Source organism: Pezoporus occidentalis, unplaced genomic scaffold (genome assembly GCF_034315485.1).
Source record: "Pezoporus occidentalis ecotype Australia unplaced genomic scaffold, CSIRO_AGI_Poc_V1 ctg129, whole genome shotgun sequence".
Taxonomy (NCBI): Eukaryota; Metazoa; Chordata; class Aves; order Psittaciformes; family Psittacidae; genus Pezoporus; species Pezoporus occidentalis.
Genome location: NW_026913092.1, coordinates 66,847 through 88,526, shown reverse-complemented (window position 1 = coordinate 88,526; position 21,680 = coordinate 66,847). Strand labels below are relative to the sequence as shown.

General features: G+C 36.4%; 1 protein-coding gene across 12 annotated transcripts in view; it reads left to right on the top strand.

The window, feature by feature from the left end:
• KLHL15 (kelch like family member 15) overlaps nucleotides 1-20,358 on the top strand; it is a 28,883-nt gene extending 8,525 nt beyond the window's left edge. For 4 of the 12 annotated variants that reach the window (XM_062608034.1, XM_062608029.1, XM_062608035.1 and 1 more), the window contains 3 exons: nucleotides 4,451-4,534; nucleotides 4,937-5,648; nucleotides 13,559-20,358. In XM_062608034.1, the coding sequence (XP_062464018.1) occupies nucleotides 4,944-5,648; nucleotides 13,559-14,668 (1,815 nt within the window). In that variant the 5' untranslated portion in view covers nucleotides 4,451-4,534; nucleotides 4,937-4,943 and the 3' untranslated portion in view covers nucleotides 14,669-20,358. Of the gene's footprint in view, nucleotides 1-245; nucleotides 392-4,450; nucleotides 4,535-4,936; nucleotides 5,649-13,558 lie in introns of all 12 variants that reach the window. The other 8 variants (XM_062608038.1, XM_062608030.1, XM_062608028.1 and 5 more) reach the window with 3 other exon arrangements.
• Nucleotides 20,359-21,680: the final 1,322 nt, after the last annotated feature.

Here is a 21,680-nt window from a genome sequence, read left to right as displayed (position 1 = left end):
ATTAAGGAACAGCAGTAAAGAAAAGCAGAAATCTGCCTTCCAGCTGGTGTGTTAGAGTTGGTAATGTAAATACTTTCTAGAACAAAACATTTCTATCCCTAGAAAGTGCGTATAAGCTTACATATTACATAAACAGACTTATTTAAATGGTACTTTTTCAGGCAGTACTGCATTTGGATAGATTTTTACATCTTTTTGGCATAAGCAAAAAGTGGATATTCCATAACTTCCTTCTTTGCATTTAGACTCCATTTCTTCTGCTTGTGACTGAGAGCCTCAGGCACCCTGAGGAAAGAAGGTTCTCCTTGTTTAGCAAGAAAAAGCAGTCTGGAACAGGGTTTTCAGACTTCTATTACAGCTGCAGAATAAAGATGAGAAATCAGTGTTCCAAGTAAGTGCTTTTACAGCACAGAGGAGTAGACTCTGTAATGCATTATATGCTAAAAGAGGAGAAAATCTCAGGAAAAGCCAATAAGGTTAAGCATATTTCTTTTTTTTCTTTTCTGCAGAGAATCTTACTTCCTGTGCTGCATTATACTGATCAACTCTAATATGTGCAGAACAATGCAGAACGTCAATTTAGATTCCCCCCTCTTTGTTGTTTGCACATTGGATTTTTTTGTTCCAATTTTCTTATAGACCACTGTAGGCTGTGTCTTCCTGAGGATTAAGTGTGCTATTGTATGTGTATTTGCATGTGTGAAGAAAATCTGAATTTTGCATTTTTATTGAAAATATGGAAAAAAAATCATTACGTTACTGTCCTCTGGGAAATAAGCTGCAGCATTTGAATAGTGCATAGAATTACATCTAAGATTGCAAGTGTGCGTGTGGGAGGAATGGCACAGCTATGCTTTAGAAAAATGACTTCGTTTGAGAGTATTTTGTATTGCTTTTTTAATATTTGAACTACCACATTGCTATTTGCTTTTGACTGAGGTTATTGGCTGTAGAAATGAAGATTTTTACCAGTTAATTGTAATACGCATCTGACTACCTAGTTTCCCGGTTTCTGTGTTATTTAACCCCCTTGTGTATTTGCACTGGCCAATGCGTTTTTGTGTTTTAAAGAAAAATACATCTGCTGATACTGTATATGGCTTTATGCCAGAAAAAAAAGAGTACTTACTCCTTCTATTTAATGCAGGAAGACAAGTGGTCTTTAGCTTTTCACTCAGAATTTGTTGTGTGGGTGATGTTATGAAGAAATCTTACTGGTTTTGTCTCTACTTAAATAATCCATTAAATGCTGTCTGATGTTTGGGACGAAAAATATTTGGAGATTGAAAACTGTAGATTTTCTAAAAATAATACAAGCAAGGATGTGAAAATAAGAATTAAGTGACTTAAAACTCCATGTTTTTTAAAACATTCTGGAATAATAAATTCAGTGTTGACCACTTTGTCATCATTGTAGTGTTTTGCAGCTGACTTCTGGTTTTAATTATTTTTACAGATTAATGTATTTTGGTGGTTCCTACCACTTTATTTTTTGATAATTTAAAATCTGAGGGGTGGTAGCTGCCATCTGATTTTTTTTTTTTTTTCTTTGCCTGTGTGTGTCTTATTTCTGTTTAATCAGAATTAAAAGCATGGTTGGGAAAAAAAATAACCAAACAATCAGTGCAGTTTCTATGTAAAAGCAGCTTGATCACAGAATCACAGTGTAGCTGAGGTTGGAAGAGCCCTCTGGAGGTCATCCGGTCCCCTCCCCCTGCTCAGCAGCACCACCTAAAGCCAGTTGCCCAGGACTCTCTGTCGCTGGTTTTAGGGTTTTGTGTGTTATTTATTTGATTTGATCCTTAAAAGGGACGCTGGAGGTGCTTCACTGTATTTGGTGCATTTACCCTCTACCATTTGTCCCTCCTTATTTCCACTGGCCAGCTTTTTGCTTCTTTGAGGGTGGTGAAAGAGGACTTTTAAAGCCAACCTGTATAAAAGTTAATGTCTCTCCTTTTATTTGCAGAGTACCTATAATGTAATTATCTTTCTCAAGTTAAAAGGAAAGACCCTAGTATGTGTTTGTATCTTGCTGGTATGGTTCTGTGTTGTTCATGTGCACAGTAATGTATGAACTGTTTTGAAGAAATCCCTTCCATGAGATTCCTGCCTGCATGAGCCCGTGTGATGGGATATCCTGTTATTTTCAGATTAATATATGTTGTTTCAGTCATCTGAAGAATGTTGCTTAATTTCTGATGTTTTTTCCCCTAATATATTGCTCTGTTTTTGTTAACATCTCACATTTGCAAATTCCAGTTGTCCTGTCCCATTTTTTCCCATTGATCTTGGATTTGAAGCTGAGCCATGAGTCCTAGTTCACCTCCTAAAGGAAATGTAACTTAAACGGTTGCACTGCCCTGTGAATCTTAGTCATGTTTGAACCTCTTGACTGATTACAGACAAAATTGAGAGGTGATAGTTTCAGGGTGCCATATATTTTATGAAAACGGGTGGCCCACTTAAAAGCAAGTGGCCATTAAATCTCTTAAATAGGAAAGACTGAAATATGATCTCAACTGTTATTAAACATCAGAGAACTGGGGTCAGGAGGGGAGGAGTTACAAAGAAAGAAGAAAGCTAGTGTTTACCTTTTCATTTGATACTGGAAATCCAATTAGAAAACAAAGTCCCATAAACTAGGCTTTGTGCTTACTCTTCAGTTTGTTGCTTCTTTCTGAGGTGGTCAAAAGTTAGTAAAGTAATTATTTCCTTGTCTGCTTTTGTGCAAGAATTGGCAGCAACTAAGAGGAATATTTGGTACGAACTTTTCTTTCTGGTAGGCCTGTGCTGTGTTCAGGAATAAGAGACTCAAAATATGAAGCTTCAGGACAGCTTGCATTTTCTTTTTGTCTTCAGTGACATTGGGAGTAGTGTGCTATCATGGATACTGGTTGCATTATCAGCTTTGTTCTCTTTCTGCTACTTACTTACAGGAATTTAGAATTTTAACATAAAGCCTTAATTGTTATGAACGCTCCCAGCATTTACTCTATTGTGCACAGAACCTGTCAGCAGGTCCCACAGTATGGGAGTGGTGCTGATTCCATGAGGTGTGGCTACAAACACCTACTCGCCATTTTAGTTTTACATGGACAAAAAGTATTTCCAGTTTTGTTTTCCGGCATGTGTGCTGATGAATTAAGGAGAGGAGATGATTACCCATTGATGGAGTCTAATAAATTACATTCCAGTTACAATGGCAGCAGTCCGGATGCTACTTGAGGAAGTGGGTGATAACAGCACTCTGAAGTTGTAAAACCTGGGCCAAGCTGGGTCCTGAGTCAGTTCTGGGTCCATACACTGCTGTAAAGTTCTACAACCTTGAAAATAATTTTTTTTTTTTAGATGTGTTGGTATTACTTAGTTTTTCATATAGGTTATCAGTACTAAGGCATTATTAACTTTGTTATAGGAAATTCAGGGTTAAATGCACAAATCAGTGAATGTTGTGCTGTAATTTAAGGTGAGATAAATTGAAATGGCTGAACCAATTCCTAGTAGCTGGTTAATGCCAAAAAGGAAAGATGTTACTCTTTTTCCCTGTTGCTGCTCAAATGTGATATCCTGCCCTCTGCATCGGGTTGGCTCTTGTGCCACCCTCCCTGCAGTGTCAAGTCGGAAGTCTGCTCACTGATAAGCAGAAAGCTCTCTGGTTTTGAGTTTCTGTGTGTGCTGGGGGTTGGTGGTTTGTGTACTGTATCATCATTGTCATCTCCCTCTCTTCCCCGTCCCCTGCCCTTGGTTTAGTTTTCAGTCACAATTATGGGTTGATTTGGCTTTCTAAGCAGTCAAGTAAACCCCAGAAATATCTCAAAGTAGGCTGCAGGAGCTCAGGCCCCAGGATGAGGAGAGGGTGGGAGAATGGAGTGTACCTTTGCCCTCTGACTAGTGATAAATTGTTGGACTGGTTCAAGCTGCCTTGTGCAACTTCACTGTACCTAAACCCAAGGAAGTTGAGCAACATTATGAGAAATTCGTGGATTTGGAATAGTTTGTTTATAAGGATTTTTGTTGAATATTTGTCTTCCTTTAACAGGGTAGAATCTTGCTAGCCTTTTTTGTGTTTTTTTGGTTGTTGTTTTGTTTGTTTTGTTTTTTCTTATTTACAGTTTGTAGCTTTCACATAAGTAACACTGCATCTGCAAATGTTCAAGTGCTTTAGAAGCAATTAAGTTTCAATAAACCCAGTATACAGAATATTATTTATTGTGACCTAATCTTGTCAGTGATTCCTGTTGCCATAGTATTTTGCTCTTTATAAATCTCATCCCTTAATTAATCCCTGTAGTAAGAAACAGGGGTGAGGGGGAGAACAGGGTGACGATTATGTTGTTGCAGAAGTGAAACACACAAATAGTATCTCTGAAAATGTTCAGTTTCCTAGAAATAACATTTGAGCAAATTGATATAAATTTTTAAAGATACTAAATTTATTTTTTTTTTTTAGGTTATACCTTGTACAGATCTACTGGAGTTTATTTGCAAAGTTAAGGAAGTTTGGCTTCCTTTCTGAAACCTTTGATATTCAAGAGTAGGTGTTCTATTGCACTCCTGAGATAAATTCTTCAGAAAGATTGAGGGAGAGAGAAGGAAAAACCTATATGACAACCTTTTTAACATTGCTTCTTCCTCATCTGGTCACTAAGTAGCTTGGAGTGTGGAATAATTTGGCAGGACCACATAGTTATTGTTTATTTCCCTTTCTTTAAAATGAAAGGGGGGGGAGGGGGGGAGAAATAGTTAACATTTGTGGTTTAAGTTGTTTCTTAAGTTGATTTTTTTCAGCTGAAGAGAAAACAAAAGGATGGTGAAGACTTTTAAGTCTTAATATAAACAGTCTCAGGATTTATCTGGTAAGGAAGGGCTTGTGATATGTTACGAGAAATAACAATTTATTTTTATTTTTATTTATTTATTTTTTTCTTCCCCCCAGGTGATTCATGGCAGGGGACGTGGAAGGGTTTAGCTCCTCCATCCATGACACCAGTGTCTCTGCTGGATTCAGAGCACTGTATGAGGAGGGATTGCTTCTTGATGTCACACTTGTCATTGAAGACCACCAGTTTCAGGCCCATAAAGCACTGCTTGCCACCCAGAGTGATTACTTCAGGATTATGTTCACAGCTGATATGCGAGAACGAGATCAGGACAAAATCCATTTGAAAGGTCTGACAGCTACAGGCTTCAGTCATGTCCTCCAATTCATGTACTATGGAACTATTGAACTGAGTATGAACACTGTTCATGAAATCCTTCAGGCTGCCATGTATGTCCAGCTTATAGAGGTGGTAAAATTTTGCTGCTCTTTTCTCTTAACTAAAATCTGCTTAGAAAACTGTGCAGAAATTATGAGACTTCTGGATGATTTTGGTGTAAACATCGAAGGAGTCAGGGAAAAATTGGATTCCTTCCTGCTAGAAAATTTCGTGCCACTCATGTCCAGACCTGACTTCCTTTCGTATCTGAGCTTTGAGAAGCTCATGTCTTACTTGGATAATGACCATCTGAGCAGGTTTCCAGAGATAGAGCTGTATGAAGCTGTTCAGGCCTGGCTGCGCCATGATAGAAGACGTTGGAGGCATACGGACACCATCATTCAGAACATCAGGTTTTGTTTGATGACACCATCCAGTGTTTTTGAGAAGGTTGGTGCATTTGAAAAGCAATAGACAGGATTCATCATTTAGCTAGGGCAGCATGCCATTAAATAGGTAAGATTCTCAAACCTATTAGGAGAAATAAAAAGATAGCATTTATTTTTCTAATAAAACAGTAGAAGACAAACATCTGGAAGTATTGTCATCTGATTATTAGACAATAATATGTACAGTGACTGGAGAACAGGTAGGTTTATAATACATGTTTTAAAGTGAATTCTTATGGAAAGGACATTTCAAAATAGGGTCACTTGTATTAATAGAAGTTTTATTTCAGTCATTCTTACTGTTTTCCACAAGTTGCTTCTTGCTTTCCAAAGATTTTAGAGCTACATAGAGTATGTAGGGCGAATGGCATGATAACTGTTATTAATATAATCAAAATATAGCGACTGTAGATTTTATGTGTTTTAAGTACAGTTATTTTTTATTTACAAGTGGAAACTAGAATCTGCTGTTAAGTCTGAAGGATGGTGTTAGTGTTGTATCTTCAGTGCTTTTGCTGTTGTTACACAGCAGTTGGAAGTAAGCCCTGATCCTGTATTTACACATACATTTGGCGCTACACAAGGCACATAATACAGTCAAAACTTATTGACGGTGTGAAATGTAATGATTTATTTTAAATAGCAGAAGAATTTTTGTAACAGGTGATCTGAAATTCAGTTGATCGTTGTATGTATCAAGATGTTAAAAGAGAACTTTCTTTTTCTCCTGTTCTGTAGAAGAATAGACACACACATGCACACACACAGAGTTGTTTTCTGTTCTGAGACTCTTGAGTATTTGTCAACAGTAGAGTATTACAAGACTTTGTAAGCAGCTCTCTTGCAGGCTAGTAACAGAAGGGTATTCAGGTCAGGAATTACTTAAACTGTGCTGTTTGTCTTAAAAAATGTTAATTTTGTGTGATACAACTTTTAACTTGTGTGGTTTTAACCTTTCAGTGAATTAATAGGATTTAAGACCCTGTGCTTTTGTTGGGTCTTGCAAATAAATTTCTTGTATATTTTTATTTTGGTATCTAGTAAATATACAGATAAGGTTGTGTTGTTCTTGGTGGTTTAAGGGCTACTGGATCTTTTTGGTAGTAAGGCTTATGCTTATTTGTATTTTAAATTGTAAAAGCAATTAATTCATAAACAAGTGAGGTTTTATATTTTGGGTTGGGTTTTTTGTGTGTAAATTGAGTAGAGGAAATAATAATACATGAAATATACTTCTGATTCTGTATTAGCCAATAGACATAAGAAACAGAATAAATACCTGTTTTAGAACAGTAATATTTACATTGGGTTAAGAGATTTCCAACTAGTAAGAGCTGAACTCTGCAAGATGCTGTGTAGTGTCTTGTTTTGAAAAATACTTTTACCTTATTATTACAACATTTAATCCCTTCAGTAAGAAAACTGATAGGATTCATAAAGTATCCTTAAGGTCAGTCTAACAGGGTAAGACTTGTATGAAAGAGTCTGCTTCAGCTCTTTGTGGTTTTGGGATCTAAGTTCAAGCATCAAGCTGTCTTCAATTAAATTTCTGTAAGCACAAGTGAAAAGTACATGTTGTTTTCAGCGTTATATTTTGGTGTAACTTCTGGAGTTGGTTTTGGTATCTGTGGTATAAATCCTCATGTTTTATACTGACAGCTACCAAATGGCCATAGGTACAACTTAAGGAGACAAGTAGTTTTCAACATCCTAGTTTATACACCCACATGCAAAAGCTTTATCTGTGGATACCCTTCCCATTAATTTTATGTGGGAGCAGATAGAAGCCAGTGCGGATTCTGGAGTGGGACAACTCAGCAGAGGGAAGCACAGCTAAGTATGTATGCCATTTGTTGCTGCAGCTAGAAATGCATTTATGTTTTGCCCTGGCTAGAGAGCATTGAGTAATCCAGCATGACAAGTGACAAAGGACAACTGCAGTTGGAGCCAACATCAAAATACAAACCACACTTTTTTTTTTCTTTTTTTTTTTTTAAAGTGTTCTGGATGTTACTCTTTGCTCAGTGTAGAAGGGGGGAGAATATTGGTTTTATTTTTTTTTTCTCTTTGAGATCCACAAACATAAATTATACTTTTCCTGAAGCCAGCACATACTAAATGCCTGCGTGAATGTACCAAATACAATCTGAGATTGATTCTTAACAGTTCAGCAAACTCTGTATTTGCTGTATACTGGCTGACTTGTCATATGTACTCTTACGTAATTTTTCTAATATGCATTGCTAACATGCCTGTCTGTAGTGCGTAAATAACTTACATGGAACTTTGCAAGTCACAGTAAGGATGGTCTCTTTTGGTCTCTTAAGCCGCTCTTTCTTACATCCTTTTTCTGAAGAGATTTACAATCTGAGAGGGATGACTTGTCCTCTTTGAAATGAGTGCGTAACTCTACACGTGATGTGTGTTTGAAGTACACAAGTGAAGGTGCAGCCTGTTTGTTTACTCTAAACTGTCCTTGCAAAACTGCTTTTGAAGTATGAGTAGATGCTCCTTTTGTTCCTTAGCCCTTAAAATAGCTGTAGATTTGTGCAGGAAAATGTAAATATTGATGAAGTAAGAATATGGTGAATAGTTAGGAAGTAAAGTATATGGGGAGAAGCACAGGTTCCACTATCCACTTTATTTGAAAACGTATTATTTTCCACTTTATATGAAGCATATCCCTGGCTCTGTAAGTCTTGAGAAAGGCTGGAGATAGAAGGCATTTTTCCTAGATCATTGAGTTCATCTCTCTTTTACTGGAGGCAACCATGTCATGAAAAGACATGTAGGTGTGGCATTTAGGGACATGGTTTAATGGTGGACTTGGCAGTGTTGGATTAATAGTTAGCCTCGATGATCTAATGTTTTGATCTAATGTTAATGTTTTGATAACATTTGTTGACAGGAATATGGTTGTACTTAGAATATGGTCAGAGATTAGTAGATGTGAAAATAATAAAGATCCTACTTGGTAGGATTTATGGATCTTTAATTTTGATTCAGCTTAATCTCTAGTAAAATAGAGGGATTTTTCAAGAAAAAGTGTGATCTCCAGAAGCTGGATACAGATGCCATCTTTATTCATTGAAGAGGTGTAGCATAGCTTCTGTATTCCTAATAGTTGAGTTTGAGTTTCATCACTTGCACATTCAGCACTGGCAGTTATAGAAGACTTAACTAAGCACAATTTTATAACCTTTGAAATAGTTCTTTGCTTACGTGGCTAGAAATCATGGAACCATGTTACGAGCCATACATATTTTTGTGTGGTGTTTTTTTTTTTTTTACCAGTTCTACAGAAGGAACCAAACTAATATCTACCTCATATAATAACATGTTAAGATTTAGTTACCAGGTGTACAAATAGTAGATATTTAGTTTGGGTATTTCAAAAGCAGCCTTCCATTATGGTTTTGAAAGCTTTTTCCTAAAAGCCGAACTAACAAAAATAGGGCAATAGCTGCATATAGTTGTATTAAAAAAAAAAAAAGTGCCAAATACTTAAGTCAGATTTGTATTACAGACCATTTGCCTTGCATTTCATTGTTCTTGCTGCAGCTTATTAATTTGCTTAATTATTTTTTTTGGATGATGAACATAAAAGGGTTGCATCCACTCTTTTGTGGGGATCAGTTTTCAAATTAGAAACTAATGGCATACATTTTTGGCTTTACTTTTTCATAAAATATAGATGGAAAATTCTAGAACTTGCATAGCTGCTCAGCTAGAAAAGCATGCATTGCAATACAGCAGAAAACTAGGTAATGATTAATAGCTGCATTAATTTGGAAAGCCAGCAGTTTTTACTGAGTATTTCACCGATTCAAAATGCAATCAAGCTCCAATTTACCATGGCTAGAGGGATGGTGGTGATTTTGGTGGTCTTGATGGTTTTGGTATTGACTGCCTAGTGTGTAAGTAGAGACAGGGATAAGTAGTGGATGTTTTTAATTACTTTCTTCTTTTTTTTTTAATGATACATTTGATTTTTTTTTTTTTTTCTTATGCTGTTCCCTGCCTGTGTAGCTAAAAGTCCAGCTGTGAACCATTGTAACTGGTAGGTGATGCAGTCAGGTAGATCTCATCAGAGTTCTTCTGGGAACTTTTATATTACCACTACATCCCAGCAGAACCTCTGTAAGAAGGTTTTGTCCAGAAAATGAAGAGAAAGAATTGGAAAGGATGTGAAAAAAATCACATGAGCAAAGCTTTAGCATTTGGATTAAATTCCTTTTTACTGTAAGATTGGGGTTGCCAAGGAAATCCAACTTAAATATTTTTGAGACCCTTCAGCAAGATAACAGAATAGGGTTTTTTTATACTTTGAAAATGCATTTATATTTAATCAGTTCAGAGTTGACGATGTACTCTTAAGAATGCACATTTGTTTTACTTCAAGGCTCATCACAGTTAGTGTACATTTCCATCTGTTTTGGATGCTTTGCAGAAACCTGTGAGCATTCTCTCTAATTGAGTATGTTGGTAATAAGGGCATTTTCCTTCTAGAGCTTCTCCATTTGAGCTTAACAGAAAAATAAGTCTGTTGGTAAGCACTCAGTTGTTGATCAACTGCTCCTTGCCACTTTTGGGTAATGGCAGAAGCCTAATTTTGAACGTTGGAAGAAATTCCTTCAGCCTATTTTGTATGTAAGACAGCAGTTCCCACGAAAGGCTTGCTAAAGGCCACGTTCTTTAACCTACCAAACCGAAATGTATGCACAATTCACAGTTGTGTTTTAATAGCTAAACACCTAAATGTTAATGCTTCTCTTTTTTGATTGTACTCACAAGTAATTAAAAGCATTGTAAAGTTATTCAGAAGTGTAGGTGGAGGGTTTTCCTTACGAAGGGCTGAATAGGAATTTAAAATAATTCTGGAAGATTTCACACAGACAGCATGTGAATATGTAAGCGGGCAAACTGACCTACATTCACTTTGTCTTCATTTGCATCAAGCAAGCCTGAGCAGTCTGTACTTTCATAGAGACATATTCTGACAGTTATCTTAGACCATCATTTGAGCCTTCAGAGAGGTACTGCTCCTGTATGGCAAAGGTTGTGCTATGGAAAGCTGGAAGTTTAGAAACAGTGGTATTTTTCCTCAACAGTGAAATCGAGGAATCCTTGTACTACCTTTTCTCACCAGAATTTAGGTAGTATATCAGTCTATGTTGTAATTTGTTTGTTTGGGATTTTTTTTGTCTTTTTTTTTTTCCCTGAATATTGTAAGAATTGATAGTGCTTATATATTTTTATGTTCATCTCTTCAAGATTATGCTTGTAGATAGCTTCCCCAAGAGTTGTTTATAACTGGTAGTAATACTTGCTTCTTGATGTCTTTCTGGTTTAAGGTAAGAGATTGAGGCTTTGCTTTCATTTCAGTGCTTTGTCAAGAGAAGTAGTACTGGTAGATTGATTCCCTGGTCTTGAGATTCTCTGTCTGGAATGAGAGATAGTCCTTGTTTGCTTTTGCATGCTCTCATGGGGTGAGGTTTAGGCTATGGAAAGAAGTATAGTGGTGAGGCTATATACAGCTTGATTCCAGTTTCTGGCTGGTATTTCAGTTTCTAGATCTAAAGACAATGGTAAATGTTGAGGGGGGAAGAAAATACATTTTCTATCTCTGCCAGGCTTTGCTGGCATGCTTCACATTGTTAGTGTGTTGATCCTGTTGTCTTCCATAACGAGTCCAAGAAAATTTGAAATGCATATAGGTGGAACAAAAATTCTTTTATCTTTTTTCTTCAATTTTCAAAATGATAGCTCCAGTTTGGGGGTGTGTGAAATAGTCATGCTGGTTTAGAATTTGAAAGTTACTTTTAAGGGTAAAGTAACCCACCCAAGAGTCTTTGTTATTTTAATTTCCTATGTAATTTTTTTACCCTTTAAAACTTCCTGTATTTTACCATTTTTCTGTTCTGTGGTTTTCCCTGCTACCTCACCCCCAGCATATTTGCTGGAAGTTACCTTCTCAGTCAGGCTCTATGGTTTATTCAGATGCCGTATGAGCAAATTGCCTGTGTTTTTATGATATATTCTTTATATAAAGTAAGAAAATAGATGTTATTCCCCACAAAAGTTGTCCTTACGGTGGGTGTTTTATGAGCACTATGCCTAAGTAAACCTTTTTGCTCCCTAATCACCCTCATAAATACAGTAGAAAGAAGTTGGATGTTGCTCCGAGAATAATATTTGCAATCTGTGTGTGCCCATCTTCTTTTTCCAAGATAAGTTGAACTTGTCAAAATAAAGAAAAAACATAAATAAAACTGTTAAATTGCTCTAACTCTTGAGCTACAAAGTGCATCACAACAATAGGTTAGTATTCAGGAGTTTTGAAAATCGGGTATATAAAACAATTTCAGTCTGTGCAGATTCTGTCCAATAGTAACATTTCAAAAAGTTTAAAAAATATTTATCTTGGAGCAGAATGTCTTCATTACTGTACAAGGAAGAGAAAGGATTAACACAAAGTTAACATTTTAGTAGTATGTGTTATGGAAAAAGCAACTGCTGTATTCACAAGGTATAAAAACATGTATTTCCAAATTGCTTTTCAGATACATGAAAACTTGTACCACCCCCCGTTAGGTAAGTGGTGGTACAGGCTTTTATTACTTGGGGCAGGGAATAGGAGGAGGTGGGGGAACAGATACTGAAAAATAGTAAATTCTGGTGTTACTGTGTGGTTACTTTGAGCTTTCGGAGTGGCCTTACATTTTTTCCAAGCATTGCTTCTCTTTCTGAAGCTAGTAGGTACTAAAGGTATTTGGGGTGTGTGAAAGCAATCTGTTTCATGTGAAAGAAATGGGGACTTAGGATCAAATCTGATAGAGGATTTGTGGATTTGGCCATATCTAGTAGGGTTTTATTTGTTTTAGATGTGTAATTCAGAATGTTTTGTTAGACCAGACTGTACAGGAAGAATGAAACCTCTTTGAAGAGAAGCACGTGGTGGCCTGAGGGCTGTCTGAAGCTAGATTAGTTACAGTGTTCAAGACAGGGGTGTGTTTTGGAATTGTCTCAGAACCAGTCTTGGGAGCTTAAATTGACTTAGATAATAGGAAGTGTCCTAGAAAGATGAATTCTTATAATCTTCCACTCACTCCCAACTCCAGTGAAGCTGTGCAGGGGTAGCTCTTTTCGGATTGGGATGGCACTTCACTACTGTGTGGTAATTCAAAGGTGGTAGCTCTTACCTGGGAAGAGGAAGTTTAAACCTATGTCCACCAATTTCCAAATAAATGCACAACCAAAGGATTATAGGTTGAGATATTTTCCTCCTGTGTTAAATGCATTTGTTAACATGGAGACTCGCAGAGGGGACCTATAAATGTAACCATCGTGATGAGCAGTTAGTGCAGTCACATGTTCTGAAGGAGGGGTTTGATTGCCTTCCCTTCCCACCCCACTTAAATAGTTGTGTGAGGAGAGCCTACCATTCAGGAATACCTGCTTGGGCTTGGTTGCGAGAATTCAGCAAACGCTTAACAAGGATAGACCCTGGTAAACACAGAATGGGTGCATAAAATGATTTTCAACACCAAAAGAATAGTTCATTCTTCATTTAGATGCTTTGTGGATTAAGCAGAAGATGAACAGAGGCTTCTTGGGAAAGAATGAATAGTGTTTTTTAGGCTTGGGGATTTCAGTTGTGCCTAATTCCAACTTAAATTCTGTGTGTGAGTATTCTGCTGAAAATGTTAGTCATTGCTGTTGATCACTAAATTGCCTTCTGGATTTTGAATAACAATACATTAGCTTAAGCCTTCATGCACAAATACAATTACTCTCAAGATTGCCTGAATGAAACTAAGTAAAATAATCTTCCAGTGACACACAGTCATTTAAGTTTTCTGGATTGTTTCTCTTGGTCAGAATTTTAATGTCTTTTAAATGTATTCATAGGTAAAAACATCAGAGTTTTATCGATACTCCCGGCAGCTGCGACATGAGGTTGACCAAGCCATGAATTACTTTCATAGCGTTCACCAACAGCCTTTGATGGAAATGAAATCGAACAAAATACGTTCTGCCAAACCCCAGACTGCAGTATTTAGAGGAATGATAGGACACAGTATGGTAAACAGTAAAATTCTTCTCTTGCACAAACCAAGGGTCTGGTGGGAGCTAGAGGGTCCTCAAGTACCTTTACGACCAGACTGCCTTGCCATTGTGAATAACTTTGTGTTCCTGTTAGGAGGGGAAGAACTGGGGCCAGATGGCGAGTTTCATGCTTCGTCCAAAGTGTTTAGATATGACCCAAGACAGAACACTTGGTTACGAATGGCAGACATGTCCGTTCCACGTTCTGAGTTTGCTGTTGGAGTTATTGGGAGGTATGTTTATGCAGTGGCTGGGAGAACCAGGGATGAAACCTTTTACTCAACAGAACGTTATGATATTACTGAAGATAAATGGGAATTTGTGGATCCCTATCCAGTCAATAAATACGGACATGAAGGGACTGTTCTTGGTAACAAGTTGTATATCACTGGTGGAATTACATCATCTTCAACGTCTAAGCAAGTGTGTGTGTTTGATCCTAGTAAAGAAGGGACAGTAGAGCAGCGGACAAGGAGAACTCAAGTGGTCACTAACTGTTGGGAGAACAAATGCAAAATGAATTATGCAAGATGCTTTCACAAAATGATTTCTTATAATGGTAAGCTTTATGTCTTTGGTGGTGTCTGTGTGATCCTGAGAGCCTCCTTCGAATCTCAAGGTTGTCCTTCCACAGAGGTCTATGACCCAGATACCGATCAGTGGACTATATTGGCTTCTATGCCAATCGGTAGGAGTGGTCATGGTGTAGCTGTGCTGGACAAACAGATAATGGTTCTTGGAGGCCTTTGTTACAATGGTCATTACAGTGATTCAATTCTCACCTTTGATCCAGAGGAAAACAAATGGAAAGAAGATGAATATCCAAGGATGCCATGCAAGCTGGATGGCTTACAAGTCTGCAGCTTGCACTTTCCTGAATATGTGTTGGAGCATGTTAGACGTTGCAGCTAAACCAGAAAGAACAACCCAGTGAAATACAAAAGGCTGTACCTAATCTGTCAAAAAATACAAACCAGTTGAATTCCATCAGAGACATTACCTTGTGTGTAAGAAGAACTGCTAAATGCTTAAGAGCATTTAGGATGTACAGGGAGTTTACTTACCAAGTTTATTAGAACAGCTGATAGTTGGTCTGATGTTGTAAAAGCTTTGTTTTTTTAACAAACATAATTGTAAGGGGAAAGAAAAATATATTTTTGAGTGTATCCATAAAACTTTCTTTTTATTATTCTTTTTTTAAATGGCCATTACACCATTATGCTTCTGAAATCAGTTGAATTTAACAAAATATTTGTGGAAGAAAGAGGAGGAAGGCTTTATTTTAATTTTATTGAGCCTCAAAATAAAACTCATCTGTACTAGGGTACAACCAAGTATAAAATAGCAAAGCTAAACAATTTCTGTATTTTTATGTTGTCTTCTGGATGCTTTTCCCATGAATTGCAAAGTATTCTCAAATCTGTTAGGTGTTTCTGTTCTCCCTTATATCTGTTGAAGAATAATCTCAAACTCTTTGCATGACCTTTTTCCTGGTTTTGTATAGAAGTACCAATAAGTCTGCCAAAATTCAAATTACACATTTTCTACTAAATTGAAAACAAAGCATTTTTATATTCATACCACTATTTCTATGCTGCCTTCTATTGTCTACATTATGTTTGTTGATGAGTAAAGAATATATACATACATGCATACACTGTAAAAACTATATATAAATACATCTTTTTATGTGCAGTTACAATATTATATTTTAACTAGTGCACAGATTCTGCCATATTGTTGTATTTAAGGTATAGTGCTATCCTTTAATGAGCTTAATAAGTCAAATTTCTTAAGTAACCGGAGGCCTCATTTGGTTTCAGAGTATCTTGTCGTTAATATGTACTGATTGATTCAGTAACTTTAAACTCTTTATATCAATGCTCATAATGAACTGTCAGTAATTTGCTCTTTTATAAATTATTTTTTAAAAAGAAAACACACCTTACCTGATTTCTTTTATGTTTGAATGTGCTGCCCAGTTTTCTTTTTTTATGAAAATGGGAAATGTCAATAAGCAAATGCTCCGCGCTGCTTTGACCCACAGTTGTTTTCAGAACTGGATACACTACAGTTTATTCTCAGTACTTTGCTTGTAGTCATACTTCAATAGGAATACTTTGTACTCCTATTGAAGTGGTATAATTTATTTTTTTAATAATATAATTATTAATGGCTATGAACTACTGTGGTTTGTGGAGTTAGGTGGTTGGATCATTAGTACCATTTCTGTTTCTTTCACAAAAAAACCTACATAGCTATAGCTACTTACCTCAGAGTGCCTGAATCAAGATGCGTGGTCCATCCAGGAGGGCTTTGAATAAACTCGTTTATTTTTGTCAACTTGCAGATGTTACTGACTGTAGAATGGTAAGAACTGTAATTACATTCTGTTTATTTTAAAGTATGTGAAATTAGCCACTTCTAGACTCTACAGGAAAGATTTGGAGAACTTCAACTAACTTGGGCACTTAGTTCAGATGTGTATGGACAAAATGATGCTGAAACATGCACCTGCGTATGTTGTAAAATCTTATGCCACTGTGTTTCACGTGAAGCAATAAGACTTTACTTTATATGCAGCGATGAAGACCACTTTACTCAGCATCTTCCAGTCACTGTAGAAAAGGAATGTACAGTACTCAGGGGGTTCAAAAGAATGCACTTACAAAGGGACCAAAATCACCCTATATTTCTTATGTTAAATATAACACCTGCCTGCCTAAACTAAGTTTGAAATAGTCAATAGGTGTTAAAACAACATGTTAAATTCTTCATTCTTGTACTTTGATATTTTTGTAGTAATTATGTTCTGGGTTTAGATGTAAGGATTTGGAGCTATATGGCAAGTTGGCAGATAATTTTTATTTTTTAATTAGAAATGATTTATTGATACAGTATTTTCTTTCAGTATGTTTTAACAGCAAGAGAGAATGTATGCCATCATAGTTTCGTCACTAGTGACTGGACCAAATACTGATATTCAGCCTTCTGATTCAGACTAGTTTGCAGTTGTCTCTTTTAATCAAATTTCAGTTTACTGAATTAGAAATCTATTTTACTTTCTTACTTTAATAGCTTAACTTAAAGCCAGTGTGGCTTATGCAAAAACCTCAGTTTCATTGTGAGACTTTGTATGTTCATCACCTGCATGGCTGCAGAGATGAACTGACTCCAGTAGGTGCTGGCTGTGTGCAAGTGAAAATGTTCTACTGTACATAGTTGATGGAATATCGGGGCACAAGGATAAAAACAAGGTTTTAAAATTGTTTTTATTCTCTTTGTCACCAGCTCATTTCTCAATAAGTTTTATGTGGCAGCAAAATCTAATTCTGCCTGTGTAGGCTTTCATGGACATGTTATGAATAGTACGGAGTACTTAACTTTTATCTAGGGCCAGTCTGGGGAGTGGACATGGTTCTGGATATCTGGTCTTCCATAATTCAGGTGTAGTAGAGAGACGTGGCCAAGACTTTATTAAAAATAACGGTAAGGATGGGGGTGTATTAAGTTATCATTTTGAGTCTGCACTTAAGCACCTTCTGAAGTTCTGTGTGCTAGTCAACTGGCACTGAAGTCATTGGTGAGTACTGGCACTTGAAACGTGAAGAACCAGGTCATTTTGAGGTGCTCTGGTTTTAAATTCATATTTATCTTCAGGTGCTCAGCTCTGAAAGATCTTGTTCAGAATTGTAATAGTAATTATTCTGTGAAATTGTAACTTGAACTCTTGATTTCAGCTTCCCTGGAGTTGTGTTGCCATTGAGAAGCTGGCTGTAATCTTTCCAGCAATAGGAATGCTTGGAATTTTCTTAGGTTTAGAATTTGTGGAGGTATGAGAGAATTTTTTAATTTACATTTCTACCATGCTTTTATTGTTTCAAACATGAAACGGAAGTTACCTTACATTCTCTTTTCCATGGCAGTGGAACTTTTGAGGCAGTTTTGTTACTTTATATATCGGAGGGATTTTTATTTTATTTTTTTTTTTACATAAAGTTCTGTTTGTGTTTGCTTTTAGTATTTAGCTCCAGATAGTTCAGTGTTTAAATAAAAGTAAGCTAGCTAATAAGAGTGGCCTGTTACTATCAGATTTTGAGCATTATGATCGGATTACAATGGATTTTTAAAACATTTAAATGCCTCTCCTTTGTCGAGGAAAAGGTAAGTTACAATCCTTGATTATTAAGTTGGGCAGGGTTCTTCTATTCCTACCCCAATCATAATGGCATACTGGCAAATCTAATCCCCACGTATTTAATATTTAACACGTGACCTGTTTGGAAACAGGAAATGTACTTGCATTTTCGTAAAAAGATGGACATAGTGAGTTACACTCTTAAGTTTGGGGTGGGGGTTTTGTTTGTTTGTTTGGTTTTAATATTGGCAGAAAAAAATGTGTCAGCTTCCAGTTTTAATCTAGTAACGAGATCCAGGGGATATTTTGTTTTCAAATGAGCAAGAATGGACGAAAAGTGTGGTGCTCCTATAAAGGGGTTGGACACTGCCAGTTCCTGTTCCACATGCTGCTCTGCCTGCACTTAGGGGGCAGATAATTTTGTTCAGAATTCAAAAATAGTTCATTTTTCCTCACTAAGTGTTGGTACTAGTGGGATGTACTAGGTGGCAAAAAAACCCTTCTGAATTTTTTTTTCCCCATTGATTCAGCTGGAGGAAGGCAGTACTTAATTTTACAAAGACTGCTGTTTCAGAAAGCACTGCTAGCAAGGGGGGCAAGTGGTAGCATGTGATATGCTGCTTTAGTATGTTACTTTATTTTGAAAAGTGTGGATGCCCTACTTCCTGCACAGTCCTGTTACAACTAGCTGTAAGGGTTTGTGACTGTAATATTTCTCTGGTTTCTGAGATTTGCAGCCATTTTTTCTTGAGGACCTCCTGCCTTACAGACGCAAGTGATAATGTTTTTTTGTGCTGATAATATGATAACTACTTGCATCAGGAATGAAGCTTCACTTGATGCTCAGGAAGCAAAGGATAAAATTCAGCAGGTACAAATTCAAATCAGTTAAAAAAGACAAATATTGCTTAACTCATTATGTCTGTTCTTCTGCAAAACCATTATGGGGAGATGCTAACAGCTTTTTAAAAGTGAACTTCAAGCTGTGTCAGCATTTATATGACAAAGTCTTTTTAGAAGTCACATTTGTAGAGGTATTTTGCCTTTTAAATCTATTTTTCCTTTTAAAAAATTAAATAGTGAATTGTACCCCTGATTCTTTTAACACTTCGGATGTGTACTTCACATACGTGAACAATCCAATACAAAGAGAACAGAAAACTGTAAGGTACTTACAAGAAAACTTAAAAGCACAAATGTCACTAAACCTGTGCTTAAGTGTTATGGGGCTGGGGGCATCCAAGAAAACTTCTGTCCTGCTCTTCTTCCATTAATAAACCATAGCTGGTGAAGTTACTTGACTAAGCATGGTCCATCACATGTGGTAGGGCTTGCTGAAGGAGAGTGGGAAAGAATGTAACTGGAAAACGTGTGATCTGTTTAAAACAAAGCTTGCCAGTGTCCTGTAGCTAATGTTTTAAGATTTAACATTTGTAAAACAATCTGAAGCTGCTTAAAATTATTACTAATGACTACTTTTGCATCTGTATTCTATTTTTGAAAGTTGGTGAATAACTTTAAAGTTCCAGTTTGTGTGGGTAAACTTCATAAAACGTAGTTGTATGGAGCAGGTGGCAGAAAAACTGACTTGTTTGAGCACAGCTTTCCTGGATTTCCCTCTGCTATGGGTTTGGTTTTGTTGTTTGTTGTTTTTTTTTCACTTCCCAAATTTCAAATAATGTTTATATCATATTTTTAAAATAACATTCAAAGCTCAATTTCAAGTACCTTTGGAGTAATATTAAGTTGGTGACTGAGGGAAAACCACTTCTATTTGGAGATGGTAGTTTTTATTTATGGCTCTGGTAGAAAACCTTACTGTAAGTCTAGAAAATAAAGTGTTACATAGGACTGTAAAGTTAGCTATTCTTAGGGGGCTTTTATTACCTCAGTGGGACCCACCTAACTTTTATGTCAGTTCTGGGAACAGGTGAAGGGAAGAGTGAGCTATGTTTTTATTTTAAATATTTTTCCCTATATATTGTTATTTTTGTAGGTCTTTTTAAAATAAATTATTATATGCTGGAGATTGCAATTCTGCTATAGTATCCCACATGAGTCCAGTGTACAATATCAGATTGTTTGTACTGAAAAGAATGTATTTGATAAGTATTTGATAAGTTAATGGGAAAAGTTATTTTCAAACTGTACTGTGTTTGTGTTTAGCAATTGGAAATACTTTTCCTATAGAAAATTAAAAGTATATATATGACCTCATGTACATTTGGATTAACTGTCTAATGATTACCCCAGGGCTGCTATAAACTCCTCTGAATAATTTAAGAATTGCCTCTTTTTAACAGTTTTAAAGCCTTTTTTCTTTTCTTGGCAGAAAGTTAATTTTCCCTAGCTATGGATACAGTATGCTCAGACTTGCATATACGCTCTGGTTCGGGTTTCAAACTGAAAACTGTATAAAATGTGTATAAAAGAAAGTGTAAATAAAATATTTTTAACCTTTAAATCACTCTCGTGTAAGCTTTTGTAATACTGAAAGTGTAGTAGGCCTGGATTACTTTCTGCAGGACTTCAGCATTTACTCAGTTAAGCAACTCTTCAAAAATGTTGTGTCACTATAATTCATAGTGTTACATTAAAGTTATCCCAACAAGAAAAGTTGGATGTCCTTATATAGCATCAAGCCTATATGTTGGCCTGTATTTTACAATCTTCCCAGTTTTAATTACTGTATTGCATTCATGTGTCTACTCTGCGTTTCAAGCTTGAAATAATGTTTGGAGTTGGCTTCATTGTTCCGTTTATATCTGGGTGTCAAGACATAAATTTAAACTGTAAGACTGAAAACCAAATCCAGCCTTTGGTGTTAGCCAGCAGCCAGGAGAAGAGACTCTTCCCTGCTGACAAGTGCATGGAATTGAAGGCTCTAAGATGCCCTGCATGGACCTCGGAGTGCCAGAAGTTCCAAGTTGTACTGCCTAATGTTTCTGATGACAGGAAGGGGAAACTTCATTTCAGGATTGAAGTGTCAGATTAGAACAACATTCAATATCAAGAAGAAGTGGGTGGGGGAAGCAGATAAAATAGGAAGTAACAATCTCATTTTCTCTGCCTCATGGAAGCCTTCCTTGTCAGTCCCTTGCCACGCTTTCCTCTGCCACTGATTTTCGGCCACTCTCTTGCTGTCAGACCAAAGTCCTGAGTTCTAAAATAGCATTTAAATTGTATTCTAATACTCCAAATGACTGAAAACTTTATTTGCATGAAGTAGCTTTTACCCCCTTCCTCTTTGGTAACTTGACTTTATCCTACAATAGTACTGTTCAGTGGATGAATGCTGCGAACGAATTTGTGCTGGTCTCAGTGGGATGTGTCATGGGAGGAAGGTCCTCTTTAACTGTGACGTGTTGCCAGTTTTTGATTCAAAAGGAAACAAAATGTATTAGAAGGATCCAGTGAAAGAGATGACGTGTCTTTTCATGCTGTGAATGTTATTTACAATTATTTTTGTTTACCTTTTTAATTTCACTTTTCTGTGAGCTGGGTTGTATTTTTGCCAATACCATTCTTCCACAATGCTACACTGTCCAACCTTTGTAGCTGATTAGGAATCTCTAGTAATAGTTCCATTATTTCACTAAGAAGAGCTCTCACATTATGGTTCATAGTTGCTCATACCAAATTCTTCACTTTTTTTTTTAATATGTGTCTTTATTTTTTGGCAGTTGTTCAGTCATCTGTTTTCACTTGTTTTGTGTGATGTGAAATTAATGTTAGTTTGACAAAGGATTTTTCTTCTTTTTTTTTTTTTTTTCAGTTAATTCTTTC